We start from the raw sequence: 18,911 nt of genomic DNA, 5'->3' as shown, positions 1-18,911 counted from the left end.
GCCGATTCTTCCGGGTTTTGGTAAACGATGAATACAAAAGCTGAGCTAACTGAGTACCTTTCACCCAAGACTGCATAAAGGAATGTTACGTATTCCATTTCCAAGATTATAAATAACACCACATTTTGCTTGTCTATTAATAGAAATAGAATACGGGGAGTCTTTCACATAAACAAACTGCAACTGTATGATACAAACGGGAACTTAGTGCTTGACATGGTGTAAGAGACAATAGCTCAACCGAAAGATTAGACGCGCTAATCAATGCGTAGAAGCACTAATCAAAGAATTACACGTGGTTACATGCTTGAGAAATGCCGTTCCAAACGTTGATCATAGATCATCAAAATATTACAAGGTGGATGATGAGTGTATTGAACTTGATAACGACATTGCGATCAAATTACTTGAACGACTTACGATTCAAGCATAAAGTAGGGAAAAGTATGTATTTTATCTATAGTATTTGAAACCTGACGGCAGCTTTAAGGCAATTGACCTACTATTGATCTCTTATTAGATCGGATAGAAATAGGCTGAGCGTATCCAAAGACGGCAAAATTCTGAAAAAACTCTTATTCAGCGGCTCAAAGAGCTCTATGCAGGAAAAGTTTCAGCCACAGATCCGATCGCTCAGGCAAGGGAGATTTTGAGAAAGGAAGAGGAACAAGTCTTAATTGAAGAAAGCATGACAAGTACCAAGAGCTGGTTTAAGGGGTTTTCACACCCTGTTACAAGCCTGAATCCTTGCCAAACAGCTTCGAAAGGCTTCTTGCTCCCAATGATCCTTCTATCGCCTCTGCTATTAAAACCTTCGCCACCATCCATACCAATTTTCACCACCATAAAAAAAATCACAAAAACTATCTATTTAATATTGTATTTGTAAGTATTGAAAAAACATTTTCCTTCTTCTAAAATTTATCACATTTGCAATTTCATTTAAATACCAGCCCGCAAACTGTTAAATTCTTTTAAAGGTTGAGCATAGATATAGGTCTTAGAGCGAATAAAATCGTTTTACTTAGAAATCTGAATAAGCGATCAGATAAACATATAATATGACAATTATGAATAGATCAAACAAAAAAATTGACTGCAAAACTATAAAATTGTGTATTTTTCAGGTTAGATATTTAACAAAATGTAGTTTAAAAACGAAAAATAAATCATTTTGACCAATCCTTTATGAGAAAGGTTATGGGTTGGTTAAATTTTCGTTAGACTGATAAATGGCTGTTTTTGTTGTTTTTTTAAGGTGAGGAATGTAAACTTATAAAACCATATAATATTGAGACGAGAACGTACAAAATTATAGGAAATCTTACACGGTGACGTTTATTTCTGAGATCGACATTATATACGTTTGCAAAATAGTGTATTTCACATCTATTAACTTATACTTATGTTTTAGATTAGAAAGAAAATGTGACGTGATGGAGCAATTTCGACATTGAATTCATGTTCAGCGATCCAAAAAACACATAGTACATAATATGGCGTCGTTGTGCGTTATTTTTTTTTGTGGTTCTGTGTTTTATATACAATTATAGTAATGTTAGGTACATTAATTTCTTACTTCTTTCATAATATAGTTTAAACTATTTAGAACCGCAGGTCAAATGTTGATGTGTACCTATTATAATACAAAAATATTTAAGTGAATTTAAAAGATGATAATTAAAAAATAAAACTGACAAATAATAATATTTATTGTGGAAATATCCTAGGTACAACGCTAGATTTTTCTTTTTTTTTACTAAAACAAATAAGTAGTAGCTTTTATTTAGTTTTATTATGAACCGTTCTAAATCCTTTAACACAGACCAACTAAAGCTGATTTTTTTATAATAACCATACTTAACTTATGTAAAAGGTATTTAATTTATTTTCTTATGTAATTATTATCATAACTTAAACAATTTTTATAAGTTATAGTGTAAAGTTGTGTTTTCCAAAAGAAAAAAAAATTTCTTTTCATTTTAAACCTTATGCTTTCTACCTTGAATCCTGTGTGAATGATTATTATTCATTTATAAAGAGTTGGCATGCGAAGCGTGCTAGGGGGCAGCATCCCACTAGTATATGTGTATATGCATACTAATAGAGCCCCACCCTTATCCCATCTACCCTTACAATTATGTGTCATTTTGTGCTTTTTCGGGTAATCCAGTTTCAGATCCTAATGTTTTTTTCGTGATAGTATAACGAGCATGTTTTGATTTCACTGGTTTGTAAATATAATAATGTAAAGTTTAATAATGAACTGCCGTTAGACATTCTCTCATATTTAGTGATGTGCCTTGTATGGAAAATTCTCTTTTTCTTAAAGAAATCTCTACTTCTCAGGGATTGAGAACATTATAAACCTTCTATCAAGCTTTATATGCATGATTTCAATTTTGTGACCTTTAGAAGACAAGACTATTTTAGTTTTATCATACTCTTCTTGGAGTATAAACTGTTACAAAATTTTTTTATAAGCATTTGTACATCTATCAAAACAATAAATATTAATTAAATTATTGGATTTGCTCTGAAAGTTATTTCATAATTTTTTATTAGGGTGATACTTCCATGATTAACATTATTGCATAACTGTTCGTCGTTCGGATTTATGTTAGTATTGTATGAATAAAATTCATCTATTTGTCGTGTGCCAGTGGGGAAAAAAAAAAAAAAATTAAGTATTTAAAAGTTAATATTCAAACATATTTAAGGTCAATGGAAAGTGGTTGAGTATCTTATTAACTAATCATACAAACTGAACAAGCAAGAAAAAAATTAGTTTTAAACGAACAAACTTATTTAAAAATAGTTTTTTTCTTGTTATCACTTAAACGATTTTCGCATACTTTCGTCATGTAATTTTCATAACGGTAACAAGCAAGTAATTTAATCATATATACATAAATGTATGCCCTAATATATTTAAAGAATTCGTAAATTAATTTAATGTAATAAATTCTAATTGTATTGCGGTGGGGCAGATATGTATCAATGTTGTTTAATAATAAAACAAATTCTACACCAAAATAATTTGAATACATATATTTGTATGAGGGTGTGAGTAAATCTTTACAAAACCGCCGTAGAAGTAATAGTGATTAAGAAAAATCGTACAGGGTCAGTAGGGTGCTGTGGAGGTCTGTAGGGGGTCTTGTAGAGTACTTCATACGCAACTATATAATTTAAGAAAATACATACACATAACCTCTACAAATACTGTAAGTGTATGAGGTTAATGTGACGGCCAACTTGTTGTTCAAAAAAATCAACGTTGACATGTAAAAAACCTCTGCCATAGTTTCCATACACTAATGATGACGTTCCTTATATCAACGTTATTTTTTTGTGAAAGTTCTGATACTCGTTTATTTTATTGCAATCTTACGTATTGTTAGTTGATATGATGTAATTTTATAAAATCATTATTCTATTAAGTTGCATTCTAACATTTTTTTAAATTATTAAAATGTATATCCTAACTTAATAAAAAATTCATAGTGTCTCGTATCATGGGACTACTATGCTGTATTACTCGACTTGGTGTGTCATCACATGACTTGAATGTCACATTAAATTATGCATAATTTTATTTTTTTATTACTTATGGTACTATATAATGGTAACTGAAATTGTCTTACGTAATGAGATAAAATACTAATAGTAATATGCATTGATTAAATATATTCTAATACAAGTATTATAACAAATGACTTGTACATTTATGTATGTAGACAGCTTAACATCACTAATAATTTGTGTATTATTTTTATTTTTATGTAGGCAAGCTAGTGAGTTGACTGAAAGGACTTCTTTAGAGCAAGCACAGGCAATAAAAGAACCTTTAACTCATGTAAATCGACGTTGGGAAGCTTTACTGCGTGGTCTTGTTGAGCAGCAACGAATTTTAGAGAAAGCTCTTTTACGGCTAGGACAGTTTCAGCATGCTCTAAATGAACTTTTAATTTGGATTAACAAAAGTAAAGATAGCCTTGAGTCATTAAAGGCTGTCATTGGTGAAGCACAAATTATCGAATTAGAACTTGCAAAATTAAAAGTTATTGTTAACGATATCCAGGCCCATCAAACCTCTGCAGATACATTAAATGATGCTGGTCGACAACTCATTGAGGAAAATCGTGGAAGTGTAGAAGCTTCCAGTACTGCTGACAAACTTGGTACGTTAAACTGTCGCTGGAGTGAGCTTCTACAGCTAGCTAGTGATAAACAGCGTGAACTGGAGGATGCACTACAGGAAGCCCAAAATTTTGGCGCAGAAACACAGGATTTGCTATCTTGGTTAGCTGAGGTCGATCAGGTGATTGTCACTTCAAAACCTGTTGGTGGTCTTCCAGAAACGGCCGCAGAACAATTAGAACGCTTTATGGAATCATACAATGACCTTGAACAAAACCGTGCCAAAGTTGAGGCCACTTTACAGCAAGGCCAGGAGTATCAGCGTCGTTCTTTAGGATCAAACTCAGCAGGAGCTACTCTGAGCCAGACTTTACGTACTCTTAAACAACGCTGGGATAGTGTCATTGCTCGCGCAGGTGATAAAAAAATCAAGCTTGAAATTGCGCTTAAGGAAGCTAGTGAATTTCATGAAGCTCTTCAGTCTTTTGTTACCTGGTTAAGTAAAGCTGAAAATTTACTGGCGTCCTTGAAGCCAGTTTCAAGAGTAATGAAAACTATTCTTGCTCAGGTTGATGAGCATAAGTCATTTCAAAAAGATATCAGCCTTCATCGCGAAAGCATGTTAAATCTCGATAAGAAGGGTACTCATCTTAAATACTTTAGCCAGAAACAAGATGTCATTCTTATAAAAAACTTACTTGTCAGCGTACAGCATCGATGGGAGCGCGTTGTTTCTAAATCAGCTGAGCGAACACGTGCCCTTGACCATGGTTTCAAAGAGGCACGGGAATTCAATGAATCTTGGTCTACCCTGATTATCTGGCTAAAGGAGACCGAAGCTACCCTTGACAAGGCCTTGGCTGAAGGATTAAGAGCTAATGAACCTGATATAATTAGAACTTGGTTACAGTGCCATCGAGACATTCAACGAGAAATTACAGCTAAGCAGCTATTTTATGATACAACTACAAAAGTTGGCCGTGCCCTTAAGGAACGATCTCCTAAAGCAGATGAACCTGTACTTCGTGAGCTTTTAAGCGAGCTTAAGGCTCGATGGACAAGTGTATGTGTCAAAAGTGTTGACCGCCAGCGTAAACTTGAAGAAGCTTTACTGTATTCAGGGCAGTTCAAAGAAGCAGTTCAGGTCTTACTAGACTGGCTAGAAAAATCTGAACAACAATTATTAGTTGTAGGTCCACTTTATGGGGATTTTGATACAGTAACAAATCTATTTGAAAAGCATCATGAATTTGAACGTGACCGTGAGTCACGAGCTCTGCAGTTGGAATCAGTTATAAGTATAGGTCGTGAAATTGAAGGCAAAGCCTGCCAAGAAGATGCTTGTGCAATTAACCAACGACTTTCTCATCTTCAAGCTCTTTGGAAAAGTGTAGCTCGGCTTTCTACTGAAAAAACAGCAGAACTGGAAAAAGCATTGGCTGATGCTGAACGTCTAAGTACAGAAGTTCATATACTTCTTGAATGGCTGAATGATGCTGAGATAAGGTTACGTTTTGCTAATCAATTGCCTGAAGATGAACATGGAAGTCGAAATCAACTTTCAGAACATTATAGTTTCCAAAAAGAACTAGAACTGAAAGAAACTGACAAAAATTTAATTCTTGAGTTTGCCACCAAAATTTTAGCTAAAGCACACCCTGATGGAACTACTGCTATCAATCAGTGGATAAGTATTATCCAGTCACGTTGGGAAGAAGTGACAATATGGGCTCATCAGCGTAATCAGCGACTTGAGGAGCATATGCGAGCTATTCAGGTGAGTCCTATAACATTTTAACTAAGTATACATGCAAGTATTTTCAAATGCATCATAAAATTAGGATTTTTTATCACTGAGTTAAAACCTCGATAATTTTTTGTAAACTTTGTCTGAACAAATGTTTAGGTAGTGATTTTAACAACTGAACTGGTATTCAAGCTTGGTACTTGATCTTAAAAATATAAGTCATATTTTGCGTATGAATTTTTATACTTAATATGATACATTTGATAAAATGGGCTATATTTGGAGTTGAGCGTTTGTATTATTTATTTTTCTTCATCTTGGATTTTGATGTTATTCTTAGAAAAATTGAACAGTGACCTGTTTATAAGTAATTTTAAAACAAAGTGGACTTATTTTCCCTTATAAATTCATAATTTTAGCAATCGCTGTGTGTAAAATTTTTACATTTGTTGATAAAATGTTTATCAATTCTTTATGTTTATGTTTATCAATTCTTATTTTCGTACTCTACTAGTAAGACTGACGTAACTATACTGGCAGTTTTTATTAACATTTTGTATCATAAACTGCATACCGTTTTTTTGCCTTTTGATGAATAGTGTCTTGACAAAAATTACTCTTAAACTGTGGTTCAATGCATTTTTTTTTTAAGTTCAGTACTTCATTTTTATTCAATAATTTTGAAATTTTATTAAACATTAAAATAATAAAGAAATAAATTGTCAATTTTTTTCTCTCTTGTTTTTATTTTGTTGTAAAAATAATGGTTGTATTGATATTGATTTGCTACCCTTTGCAAATATCTAATATTACACATCTAATCAGCCACGCCTTGCTGTCTATATAAAAGAGTTTTCGTTACTGTAGCATTGCAAACTTACCTTCATGTGCGCTCGTACAATCCCTTATAGTGGCACCTGTTATAGTCAGGTATACACAATTACTCATAAGAACTTTGTTTTTAAGCATAGATTATTACTACAAACGTTACATTTTTTTGACGCTGTGCAAAATTTACGTACGTTTTTTTATGTAAAAATTACGAACCATTGTTGTTTATCAATGTATTGGGTCTTAGGTAATGCACTTTTTTTGTATCAACTTACATATTTTTAAGTATAATAATTAAAAAAAATATGTACAGATTTATGTAGAGGGTAAAAAAATTGTGTTCATAAGTAAAGTATTAAAAAAAATTAGTATTAATACTACGGTATACTTTACATCGGATAGTTTTTTCATAATAAGCGATAATACCATCAATGTATTATTAATCTTCAGTTAATACTAATTTTTTTTCAGAGACTTATCAAATAATGATGAACATATAAAATTGTTATTTAATAAATTGATTTAATTGAAAATAAAAAGTTTCTTGCATGATAAGTTTTCCTACATCAGTTATCCTGTTTTTATTAGATAGCATGAAATTTAGCATAAACTATAAAAGAGTGTTTCAAAGAATTTCACACAGTGTAGAAAAATAGTTTTACTTAAGATAAATATTTGACCCTCCTATTAATGTTGCATTAAATACTATAAAAAAAAACTAAGATTTGGGCCTAGAGACCTGTGGCAAAAGTGAAACTTTCAACTCGTATGTTATTAAACTTAGTATAACAAAAACTGAGAAAATTATAGTACACCTAATTTTAATGGATCTTTACGAATCCAATATTGCAGTATTGAAAATTTGAATATTACTACGTATTTGAGCACCTGCGCGCATAGAATGCAAATAATTTAATATACTACTTATCTAATATGTGATTAGCGTATTCTTAGTACTTTCATATTTTCTATCATATACGTTTTAATACATGTACTAATTGTTTGTCATGTAATGCATGGCTATTCCTTGGGCGACTATATTCGTGACATCTGAGACTTACTTTACTTTCGCTCGCTATATAATTGTCTAATGCACTATTCGTGCATTTTACATGATATTATACATGTACAATCAATTTTTGTTGAAATTTTTGTGTTAGACAAGTGAAAGTTTTATTTTGAAGTTGACTGTCGTACAAGTAAAACAATTCACTTAATCTAAATAAAATTAAAGAAATCAATAGACGAAGCTATTTTCCGTTGTAAAGTTATAGTTTTTTTATTTAATTTGTTTTCTATAATTATTTATAATTTAATATTAAATTTTGTCCCTGGCTCAATAATTCCTACTAATCTAAAAATTATTTATAAGAATATAGGTTTTAGTCAGGTGACAATGATTCTTATTACACATCATAGAGAAAAAAAAAAAATAAATTTATACGTTAGATATGTAGAATATAGGCTTGCTTTTTAGATATTAGTTATTTTTTTGAAAATTTTTCCAATTGTTTGTATGAATCTGTGTAACATACATTTTTGCACATTAATAATTATTTTCTATACTTAAAATTATTATGGCCTTTCTGGCTTCCTTTTCGAGATATGACTGTTTTTCTACTTTTAAGAGGTTACATTGGAACAAAAATTTATCAAAGATTTTTTCAACGTTTCTGTTGTTTTTCAAATATGCTATACCGACGAAAAAAAATTTTTTTACTTGGTTTTTTTGAGATGAAGTCGAAAAACGTGAAAATTAAGGTTATGTTAGTGAATAGTCTAGTCGCTCTGTATTTGTGACCGTCGGTCATGTAATTTCCTTTTAGAGAACCCATTAAAATCATAACCTTGGGTCTCTAAAGCTTTTTTTTCGAAATATGACTGTTTTTCCAATTTTGAGAGTTTATGTTGTGACAAAAATTTTTCGAAGATTTTGTAAATGTGCAAATCAATTTTTCCAACATGGCACTAAAAAAAAATTATCTATTACTTGTTCTTTCAAGATGGTGTCGAAAAAAGAAATAATTTAGATTATGTTTATGTATTTTCTAACACCTCCTCTATATCTGTGTTCCTCAATCATGTAGTTTCTAGAACTTTAGAGAACCCGTAAATGGTTATTTGAAGCCAATTTTGCTTCTTTTTTGAGTTACAGCGTTTTTTTGTTCTTAAAGACTAACTTGTCGTATTAATATTTAATACTGTATATACGTTTATTAACGCACATACGTATATATGCAACTATAAATAGGAAAAGAAAATAATTTTTACTATGTTTTTTTTTTTTTTTTTTTTACTTTGAAGAGATCAAGCGACGTTTCGTGTCAGACATAATTTACCTGATAGAATCTTAGCTGTAACAAAAGCCCAGTTTAGCCTGTATGACAGCCATGTTATGATCCCCACTATGCAACCGTATATACTACTACATATGGAAAATCGTAGGTATAGAGTATACTGTAGTGATAGAGTAGTTATTTATAGGTATAGAGTACGCATTGAGTACACTATAGACAGAGGCTTTATTATACATATATATATCGAGTAATTGCAGCGCACCATTGAGTGTACACAAGAGGGAAAGAAAGAGAGATAGACCTCTGCGCGGCGGTTAGCACTGGCTGGCATTTAGATAATATTTATATGTAGATATCTACACGCCAACGTTTGCTTGCTTACTCGCTAGTTTTACGGTTAACTTCCCACATATGGCGTGCCTAAAGAAGTTTTACTCCAAATTTATACTAAGTAATATGAACTTTTCACTAGTACTTCTTACAAAATGCGTTTACTCTGTCATATACTTATGACATAGCAGTGCATATATGTATTTAATACAAATTTGTATAAAGTACCCAATTAAAGTTAATATTATTTAGTTGAATTTGTTTCATGTACAAGTGCAAGATAGTATTTATATATAATAATTAAAACATTTTGTTAAAAGAAATATTTTATTTTATATGTATTTAAATGTTTCATTCGGTGTAAGTGTAAAGATCTTTCTAAATAGTAGTAATAATGATACGAAAAATTTAATACTTACAAAAATAGTCAATCTATTTTTTTCCTTGGTGTCATGGAAAAGTAGATCAACGGTGTAAAAATATTAACAGTTTTATTATGAGAATCGTAATAGAGGAGGCATAGAAGTGTAATAAGGCTCAGTAAGTAGTAATCAGATTAATAAGGGGTAGTAGAAACTTTGCATATGTTTTGGATGCCTCAAGTAACATGAAAAGAAAGTTGTTTACCCTTTACGCAGATTTGTTTGAGGGGGCTATTGAAATAGGTTAAGGAGGTATAAGTCAAGAACTTGTTAAGCGATTTATTCAGATAACTCAATTATATAGTATCTTTCGGAAATTAATATAGTACTAATAGTAAATAATAATAGGTAGTTGCGATTTATTTATTTATTTTTTTTTTTTTTTACTACCGTTTAAAAATTTGAGCTCCTGCAGTTTGTTATCAAAAGTACTTTCCATTAAAATGTTTTAATGTCGAATAAAAGTGTAGAAAAAAAAGACACGTGTAAGCAGTATTAAATAGATTCTTATTGAATATGTGTGGTAAATTACAAAATGATTATTCTGAGTAGTACAATTGTAAGATAACATTTTTACTGCCAGAACTTTATCAAATAACTTCTTAAGACAAATCATTGTCCTTTTACTAGGATAGTAATGTATTATTTTTATTACATACTTTCTGAATTCATCTCATTCAAACAAATAAGAAACTACAAGAGCTTCGATGGCTTAGTGATTAGCATGCTAGCCTCCTAGTTGAAGGTACTCGAAGGGTTGTGGGTTCGAATCCTGTCGAAAATTATCGAGATATTTTTCTCGGACTTATTCGATGGGATGAGTATTCTGGATAGCGAAAAATCACTCATCCGATTTTTGTAACTAATAGTCGACTTTTCCGATGGTGTCTAGAACTCTAGGAGTTTCCTTTTTGAAGGAAAGTCAACACCTGGCCAGCTCATCGGGTAAAGTCACTGTTGGTTATAAAGAGGTCTGTACAGCGAGTTAGATGCTTTATTAGAAAATATCTTTCTATTAAACTTGATGATAGCTGGGATGTGCTTAAAACAATTGCTGCACCCTATAAATAGTATCCAGTAGGATGGATGACCCAGTCGTCTGAGGGAAGCAAGAGGCCCGCACGAAAGACTCGCTCACCGTACGGTTAGGGTAAAAAAGTTGAAAGCAAAAAAGGTCTCTGATATGGCAAACGCTGAAAAGAGTCCGAGAAATCAAAATACGAAATAAAAAACTATTGTCTTCTTATTTTACCAATAGTCTAAGGTTTAAACAGCTCTTCATTATTTATTAAATGAGGTTTCTAGAGAAGGGATGTCAAACATAGAAAGCATACATGTCACTTATTCTGAAGCCGTAAATATTAAAAAAAAAAAAAAACACTTTTTTCTTAGTACATTACTTGTACAAATATGTGAAACATAATTTCTGTTACTTCGATTTGAAAAGAATGAGACTAATCCACCCTGGCTAAGTGGCGAGCACTTGACCCACCCCCTTTTTTTATGTTAAAACATATTGACACTATTGTGCTTCTTTCCTGAATTTATATTACCACATATAATTAATACATTGTTTCACTGTTTTTTTTTAATGCTTTTTTTATATTTCTGTCCCAATACTGTTTCTAATAAATGAAAAAAAATTGTTATCACATTATTCTGTTTAATGACTGTTTTTTAAAATTCTTTAACATTCTTAATAAAATAGATACATATACGTTTATAATCAATAATCTCCAAAAAAAATTTAAAAGTTTTTAAATGTGATATGAAACCATATCTTAAAATACTATGCAATAAATAAAGTGGATTATAAACTTGAACATCATACCTTTTTTAATTTAAGGTAGGCTCATACTTGGAGTCGAAAAAGGACATTTAAAAAAAGTGGTTATAAAATTTATGTAAACAAAATAGACTTTTCCTTTAAACAATTTAAAAATTTTTAATGCTGTGGTCATTGAAAAGATTTGTAAAAACTCTATACTAAAATGTTAAGTACTGAACACGTTGTCTTATGAAAATTGTTTCTTAAAGTATAACTCTAGAAGCAAGCAGTGAACCTTTGAGAATTCAATGGATAATTATATTTTTGATACAACTTGAGTCGTGTAGTTTCATTGAAATTTACGATTAGTGACTAGAAACATTTAGAATTACACAAAAAATATAAAATTTATTATTATCTACCGTAAATTTGCCGTGTCCAAAATATTTTCTTTACTTAATGTGTGCTATAAATGCTAAAAAAAATTGATACGAATTAAATGGTAAACAAACTTATTTTGACAGAAAACTTACGAACTAAATTTTAAATTACCAATTCTAATTTATGAGTATAATGTCCATAGAGATATAAGGATAGAGTGCGCTAGATGCTGATTACAGCGATACGGTAAAAGAAAGAGATGGTTGCCAAGTGTCCTCTCTGTCTCTTTCTACCCGAGCGCTGTGATTGGCTGATGCTGAAGAGGCAATAACCTATGTCAGTAACTGCCGCTCAGCTAAAAAGAGATGGAGAGGACACTCGGCGACCATCTCTTTCTTTTACCGTATCGCTCCCTCTTACGGACATGAGTATAATTAGCGCACTCTATCCTTTTATCTCTATCATAATGTCATTCTCTTTGAATTTCACAGATCAAAAAAAAAAATTGTTTTTTATCTTACAGCAATGTATTATATTAGTAGATATGTATAAATTGTGAAGGTAGGCTGCAGTGGGATGTGTGAGAAGCTCTAAAAATAAGATAGGAGACTGTGTGAAGGGCTTGATCAGAATTTCATTAAACTAAAATAAGAGAGGAATAAAAAAAAAAAATTTTATGTATAATATATGAGAATACATGTATTAGTTTTAATTGTTTGGCTTCTCGTGTTTGTTAGCAACATAAATTAGTTATGAAATATAAACAGCAAGATCGAAAAGAAGCACTAAACTAAGTTCTTGTAGGTTAACTTCGCAAAAGCTTGGAAGGGTTTTTAATTTATTTTTTTGACTACACCGCGTACCTCTTATAATAAAATCCTTGTCAATTGAAATTTAGTCTTTCAAATTTAGTAACTAATACAGTTTGAATTTATTTTTTTTACAACTTAATAAATAACTTTGCACATATGTAGTTCATAGCATTGTTACCTTTCTGAAGAAGAATGTGTAATCGATGTTATTGTATCTTTGTCTATTTTAATAATTCAACTAATTAATGATTTATATATTCTTTACTATGACTATTTAATTCAATGTTTGTATTAATAACACTAGAAATATGTGATTGTAAATAATAAACAAACGTTTTTATGTATTAATTATCGTTATTTTCAACCTATTTTTTTACTTGTAATACTAAAAATATTATAATTTAAAAAATGTATGTACTTTAAAGAAATTTAAATCCTCATCTAAGATACGTTAAAACGAAATGTGAGTGTCAAAGGTTCGTGTTTTAAATTAATAAACACATGCATTTTAATTTCTCATGTTTTTTAACATATTGAAGTATTAAATTGTGGGTAAGATGGTTGGGAATGTAGTTGGAAACGCAGTCTACGAGCAAATGCTGGTGCCATTATATTTATATATACACATAGTAGTGCCACTATCTGGTCTTGATAGAAAATGTGAAAACTGTATGCTACAAAGAGGTTGTGGAGTCAATATGGAGCCCGTATTACGTCCTATCCAGTCAGATGTCTAGCCTGTTTGATGAGATCCAACACTCCAATATGATTTTAATGGTATTTTATCTTCTTGTACCATGGATATAGGTATAGAAGTAATAGAATTACATGTGGTGGGTGGTGCTATTAATAGTGGAGCAAATTAGCACCACGTGACCCTATCCACCGCACTGTCCCTCGACCCACTGTATTACTGGCTAGTGTTCCGCTAACTCCGCCAGCAGTAAAAGTCATATGTTTGTTGACTGTTGACCACCTGTTGACCAAAAAAAAGGCCTTTTTTTCATATTACGTCGTCTGCTTACTGCTGGCGTTGTTTGCGGAACACTGGCCACAAAACTACACCAACGTCCTCTAATCATACAGCGTTGCTAGGTTGCATACAATTTAGTGCTGGTGGCGATGGCGAATAGGACTGATTCTTCCGACACGAGCGCTCGCCAATATATAGGGGGTAAGCGTACATTTTGTATATCTGTATTTTCCTGCTGTGCGCGCATTAAATGTATATAAAAAAACAGAATACACGCTTGCCCCCCCCCCCCGTGATGACATGCGCTCCTGGTGAAATAATAAGCCTCATATACCCTAAGTTAACTGACCTATATTGTGCCTTTATTAAAATTGGAGAACTATACGGAATCACACGAAATCAAACTTATCGACGGAAGGTGGAGGACTGATGGGTTATGAAAAAGAACTGAAAGACTGAACTGAAACTAGACTGACAATGTGTGCACGCACCTATACTGACCCTTGCATTGAGCTGGGTTATACCAGGTTATACGCAGAGTATTTTTAATTATTTATTATAAAATAAATATAGCGTATTTCGCTATTTGGCATTCCCTCATAGTACGGAGCTTCTAAAAAAGTTTTTGAGACGTTTTTTAAAACGTTCTAAAGACTTACAAACGTTTTAAAGACTTATAAACATTTTTAAAATGTTTGAAAAACTTGTGTGCTATTAAGGATTCGCATACACTTTCGTCACTGGAAATAAAATTGCAAACGATTGGTTGCTGTTCCGACCCTACAGGTAAAAAAAATACTTTATATAGTCATATTCATTATTGATTTGAGAATGGTAAGAATTTTATTTTATTGTTATTCATTATCGCTTTTCAATCAATTGACACAGATCAAAGTATTTTTTATCTATTGTAAGAGCTTAGTAGCGAATACACTCTTTATGTCGGCGTTATTAGGTTATTCACAAAATAACTACTTCTGATCCCCTATGGAATATATTATTCTATATTTTTCTTATTATTTCAATCATGCTTCCCACGCAAAAATACACAACAAAACACCTTCGCTTGGGTTAAAAGAAGCAAACTCCATTTTTCATCAATATAGCGACACATCTCTCAACACAGGTATTTTGAAGAATACACAAGTAAAAGATTTTTTATTATTTTATTCTTATTTCTTACTTTTAAGTTACGAAGAAATCACACTAATATCGCACTTATACATAAAATGATTTTTTCGACTTTTGAGTTCGATATCTCAAAAAGTAGACAAGTAGGAATTTTTAAATTATTTTTTCCATTTTTCTAGCACTAGTATCTATTAAAAATCACACTTAGATCGTGGTGCCATAGAATAAAATTTTCTTTTTTCAAAAGAGTAATATTTAAATTTTATTCTTTTGAAATGAGTAAAAAGCTATAGTTACTCGTTTGAAAAGAGTAAAAAGCCAGAATTATTGTTTTCAAAACAGCAAACTTCAATTCTCTTTTTTTAAAAGAGTAATTTTCGAATATTACTTTTTTAAAAGAGTGAAAAGCCAGTATGACTGTTTTCAATAAAGAAAATTTCAATTCCCTCTGTTCAAAAGCGTGTAATTTTTGAATGTTACTCTTGTGAAAAAGGAGTAAAAAGCCAATTACTTTTTTTTAAAGAAGAAACTAAAAGTTTTTAATTTATTAAAATTCACACTTTGAAAAAATCAAATACGCTATATTTTTTAAACAGTAATAAATACGAATTAGAATACAAAAGACGTTTTGAAGTGGAAGCAGAATCTGCCTGCTTGTGTTTGAAGTTAATTTTTTTTTTCTTTTTTTTTTTAATTTATGTACATCAATTGAGGCTCAAGATATACGTTAAACTTAATATGCTATGCAATTGTAGAATATAATAGTATTGTGTACAGGAATGCTTAGATGGGTTTCATCATTTTTTTAAAAATTGATTAGTGAAAGTCAAACAAAATCCATGTAACTTTTTTTTTAAGCCTCCTAGAGAAAAAATATAGGAGAACAATACTGTTTTGAATGCATTTTCACTCCAAAAAAATGGTTGTCTGAGTGACTTGGATACCTAGAAAAAAAGTTTGATTTGGACGGTGTTGACCAAAAGCAAGTATTTTGAATCTTGAGACTCCAAACTTTCTTACTTTCATGTATAACATGGTTCATCATTTGTACTTCTCACTATTGGTCTTATCTATCTTAAAAAAGTATTAATAATGCATTCACCTTATCAGTTAAGATATAAATTGAAATTATACATATGCATGCATTTAGGAAACTGAAGGGGTATAATTTTTACCATTCAAAATATGTATGATAACAAAGTTTCAATTTTTTTTTGGTAATCAGAAACTATTTTTAGGTTATATTGTTCTTAATATTTAGTTAACATTTAGTAATATCGAGTGGCGTATGAATTTATGTAAAATAAACGCATATAAAATAAAATATTTTTGTAATTTCGAACAAGTTTTTTCAAAGTCTTCCATCTTCTGTTGCCTGTATCCAATTTTTTATCAATGTTTTTTGTATATACCGTAAACTTTATACATACATTTTCCATTTTCAACAGTACAACTTGTAAGCATGCCTTTTGTTAAACAGGTGGTATTTATACAGTATCCCTTTTTTTGTAGCGATTCTGTCTTTTTCCTCTATACATTTTTTATGTTTAAGGAAAAATTGTTTTTAGTTTTTTCTTTTCAAACGAATACCTCTGGCTTTTTACTCTTTTCAAAACAGGAAATTTCAGTTTTCTCTTTTCAAAAGAGTAATTCTGGCTTTTTACTCTTTTCAAAAGAGTAATTCTGGCTTTTTACTTTTTTCAAAAGAGTAATTCTGGCTTTTTACTACTTTAAATAGAATGAAATCGAGAAATTACTCTTTGTAGCGTCCATTTTTACTCTTTTGGGTTCAAAGTGTATTTTATTCATTTTTGTTATCACTATGCAACGAAAAATTTGCTAATTGATATTTGTTTATTTTTTAAAAAAATACATATTGTTTAGTGGTCAATCAATGAGAGAGATTCCAATTTCTAAAGCGCCACGATCTGAGTGTGGTTTTTAATAGATACTAGTGCTAGAAAAATGAGAAAAATAATTAAAAAATTCCTACTTGTCTACTTTTTGAGATATCGAACTCAAAAGTCGAAAAAATCATTTTATGTATAAGTGCGATATTAGTGTAATTTTTTCTTTACTTGAAAGTAAGAAATAAGAATAAAATAATGAAAATTTTTTTAATTGTGTATTCTTCAAAATACCTGTGTTGAGAGATGTCTCGCTATATTGATGAAAAATGGAGTTTGCTTCTTTTAACCCAAGTGAAGGTGTTTTGTTGTGTATTTTTGCGTGGTAAGCATGATTGAAATAATAAGAAAAATATAGAATAATATATTTCATAGGGGACCAGAAGTAGTAATTTTGTCAATAACCTAATAACGCTGACATAAAGAGTGTATTCGCTACTAAGCTCAGAACAATAGATAAAAAATACTTTGATCTGTGTCAATTGATTGAAAAGCGATAATGAATAACAATAAAATAAAATTCTTACCATTCTCAAATCAATAAAGAATATGACAATATGAAGTATTTTTTTTTACCTCATACTCGTGTTCAGCACCACAAACAACATAAGTTTACGAATTTTCTGCCTATTGAATGGATATATGGATATATTCGGAAGTATATTATTTAACTGTGTTAATTCATCATGTATTTAGCTATCTTTAAGCTAGTACAACGAACAGCAAACAAACATTAATGTTTACTTACAACCTTTTTTTATATTCTGTACACGTATTACAGTTTTTTGTTGCACCGCCACTAAGTAACGTTTTTATCCACCAAACCAGATAGCTTACAATACATGTCTAATCAATGTAAGAATTATATGAGGATGATAGTAATTGATGTCTGCGTCATAAAGTGACTTTTTGATAGTTTTGCTAATGCTAACTGTACATAAGATTTCATAATTTTTTGTGAAATAGAGCGAGTAGAACATGAACGTCTATTGAAAGTTGAAAATACAACATAAATTTAAGATATAGTTGATAATAGTGTGGTAGTTCTTGAAAGCATTACAATTTTCAAAAATCGGTGAAATTGTTATTGCACATTCGGCAAAACTTATGAAACCTTGTTTAGGGTTCACATCAACAATAAAACTCCACTTGGTTTTTCTTGAACAAAAATTTTTTATTTGTATACTTGTCAATATTCCATCTTATTATGAAGACCTTTCCAAGACTCTCACTTTTTTACGCAAAAACCTTACGCACTGTAGATTAACATTTTTATTTTGTACACAGAGCATCCCACAAATATAGTGCGTGAGGTTCTTGCGTGAAAAAGTGATAGTCTTGAAAAGGTCTCTATGATGAGGCGAAGTATTGACAAGTATACAAATAAAAAATTTTTGCTCAAGAAAAACCAAGTGCTGTTTTATTGTTGATGTAAACCCTAAACAATGTTCAAGTTAATTAAAAAATAAGAAAGTGGGAGTTTCGAGGGAGTTACTCTTTCTAAAATTTATTAAATATTGAGTGTCTTACAACAATTTTTTTTAAAATTAGAAAGTTAAGGACATAGTGTTAGTACTACATCAAGCCATAATGACATTAACGCTGCTGTGGTGGGGAAAGAACTTGATAGTGCGTTACACAATCATGTAAGAACTGTCATGATTGTGAATAGCAAGCACTAGGATGTGGTAAAATTTTTGAACTCTGTAGATAAAGAGTTTCTTTAAAAAATGTCAGAAAGTCTGAATCAGCAGCATGCTAAATGCAGCATGTAAAGACAATCCTAGCAGCAGAATTTGTCTAAGTAAAAAATGGCACAGAGACTACTGAAGTTAAGTTAAGTACTTTAACATTAAATCAGAATGTAGTTTTCGTACAACAGATTTGCATGAATGGTTCGAAAATAATGTTTAGAAGCCAATTGCTATCGTTGTTGATAAATTCCAAGAACGAGATTCTGAGTAGACACAACACTGTATTTTAAATTTAGTAGTAAATATAATTCAATATCAGGCTATAAATAGTTGTTCTTATATAGAACTACCCAGTTCTATTATTAAAAAAAAAGCTTGCGTTGATGTTAAGAATTTCAATTACCAATGTTTTAAATGGGCTATTTGTTGGCACTACATCTTGCAAGTTATAATGCGTATCGAGTCTTGAATTACA

The 18,911-nt window shown here is 30.8% G+C and overlaps 1 protein-coding gene across 1 annotated transcript in view; it reads left to right on the top strand.

Annotated features, from left to right (window-relative positions):
- The window catches only part of shot (dystonin-like protein short stop), a 1,026,404-nt gene that overhangs the window by 768,461 nt on the left and 239,032 nt on the right, over positions 1 to 18,911 (top strand). The window contains exon 21 of the mRNA XM_089596194.1: positions 3,790 to 5,920. Within this exon, the coding sequence (XP_089452320.1) occupies positions 3,790 to 5,920 (2,131 nt within the window). The remainder of the gene's footprint in view (positions 1 to 3,789; positions 5,921 to 18,911) is intronic.

Source organism: Copidosoma floridanum, unplaced genomic scaffold, assembly GCF_036245765.1.
Source record: "Copidosoma floridanum isolate Cflo_tuat_1 unplaced genomic scaffold, Cflo_Japanese_pri ptg000030l, whole genome shotgun sequence".
NCBI classification, from domain to species: domain Eukaryota; kingdom Metazoa; phylum Arthropoda; class Insecta; order Hymenoptera; family Encyrtidae; genus Copidosoma; species Copidosoma floridanum.
The sequence above is the reverse complement of the archived record's forward strand: the minus strand, read 5'-3'. Positions and strand labels throughout refer to the sequence as shown.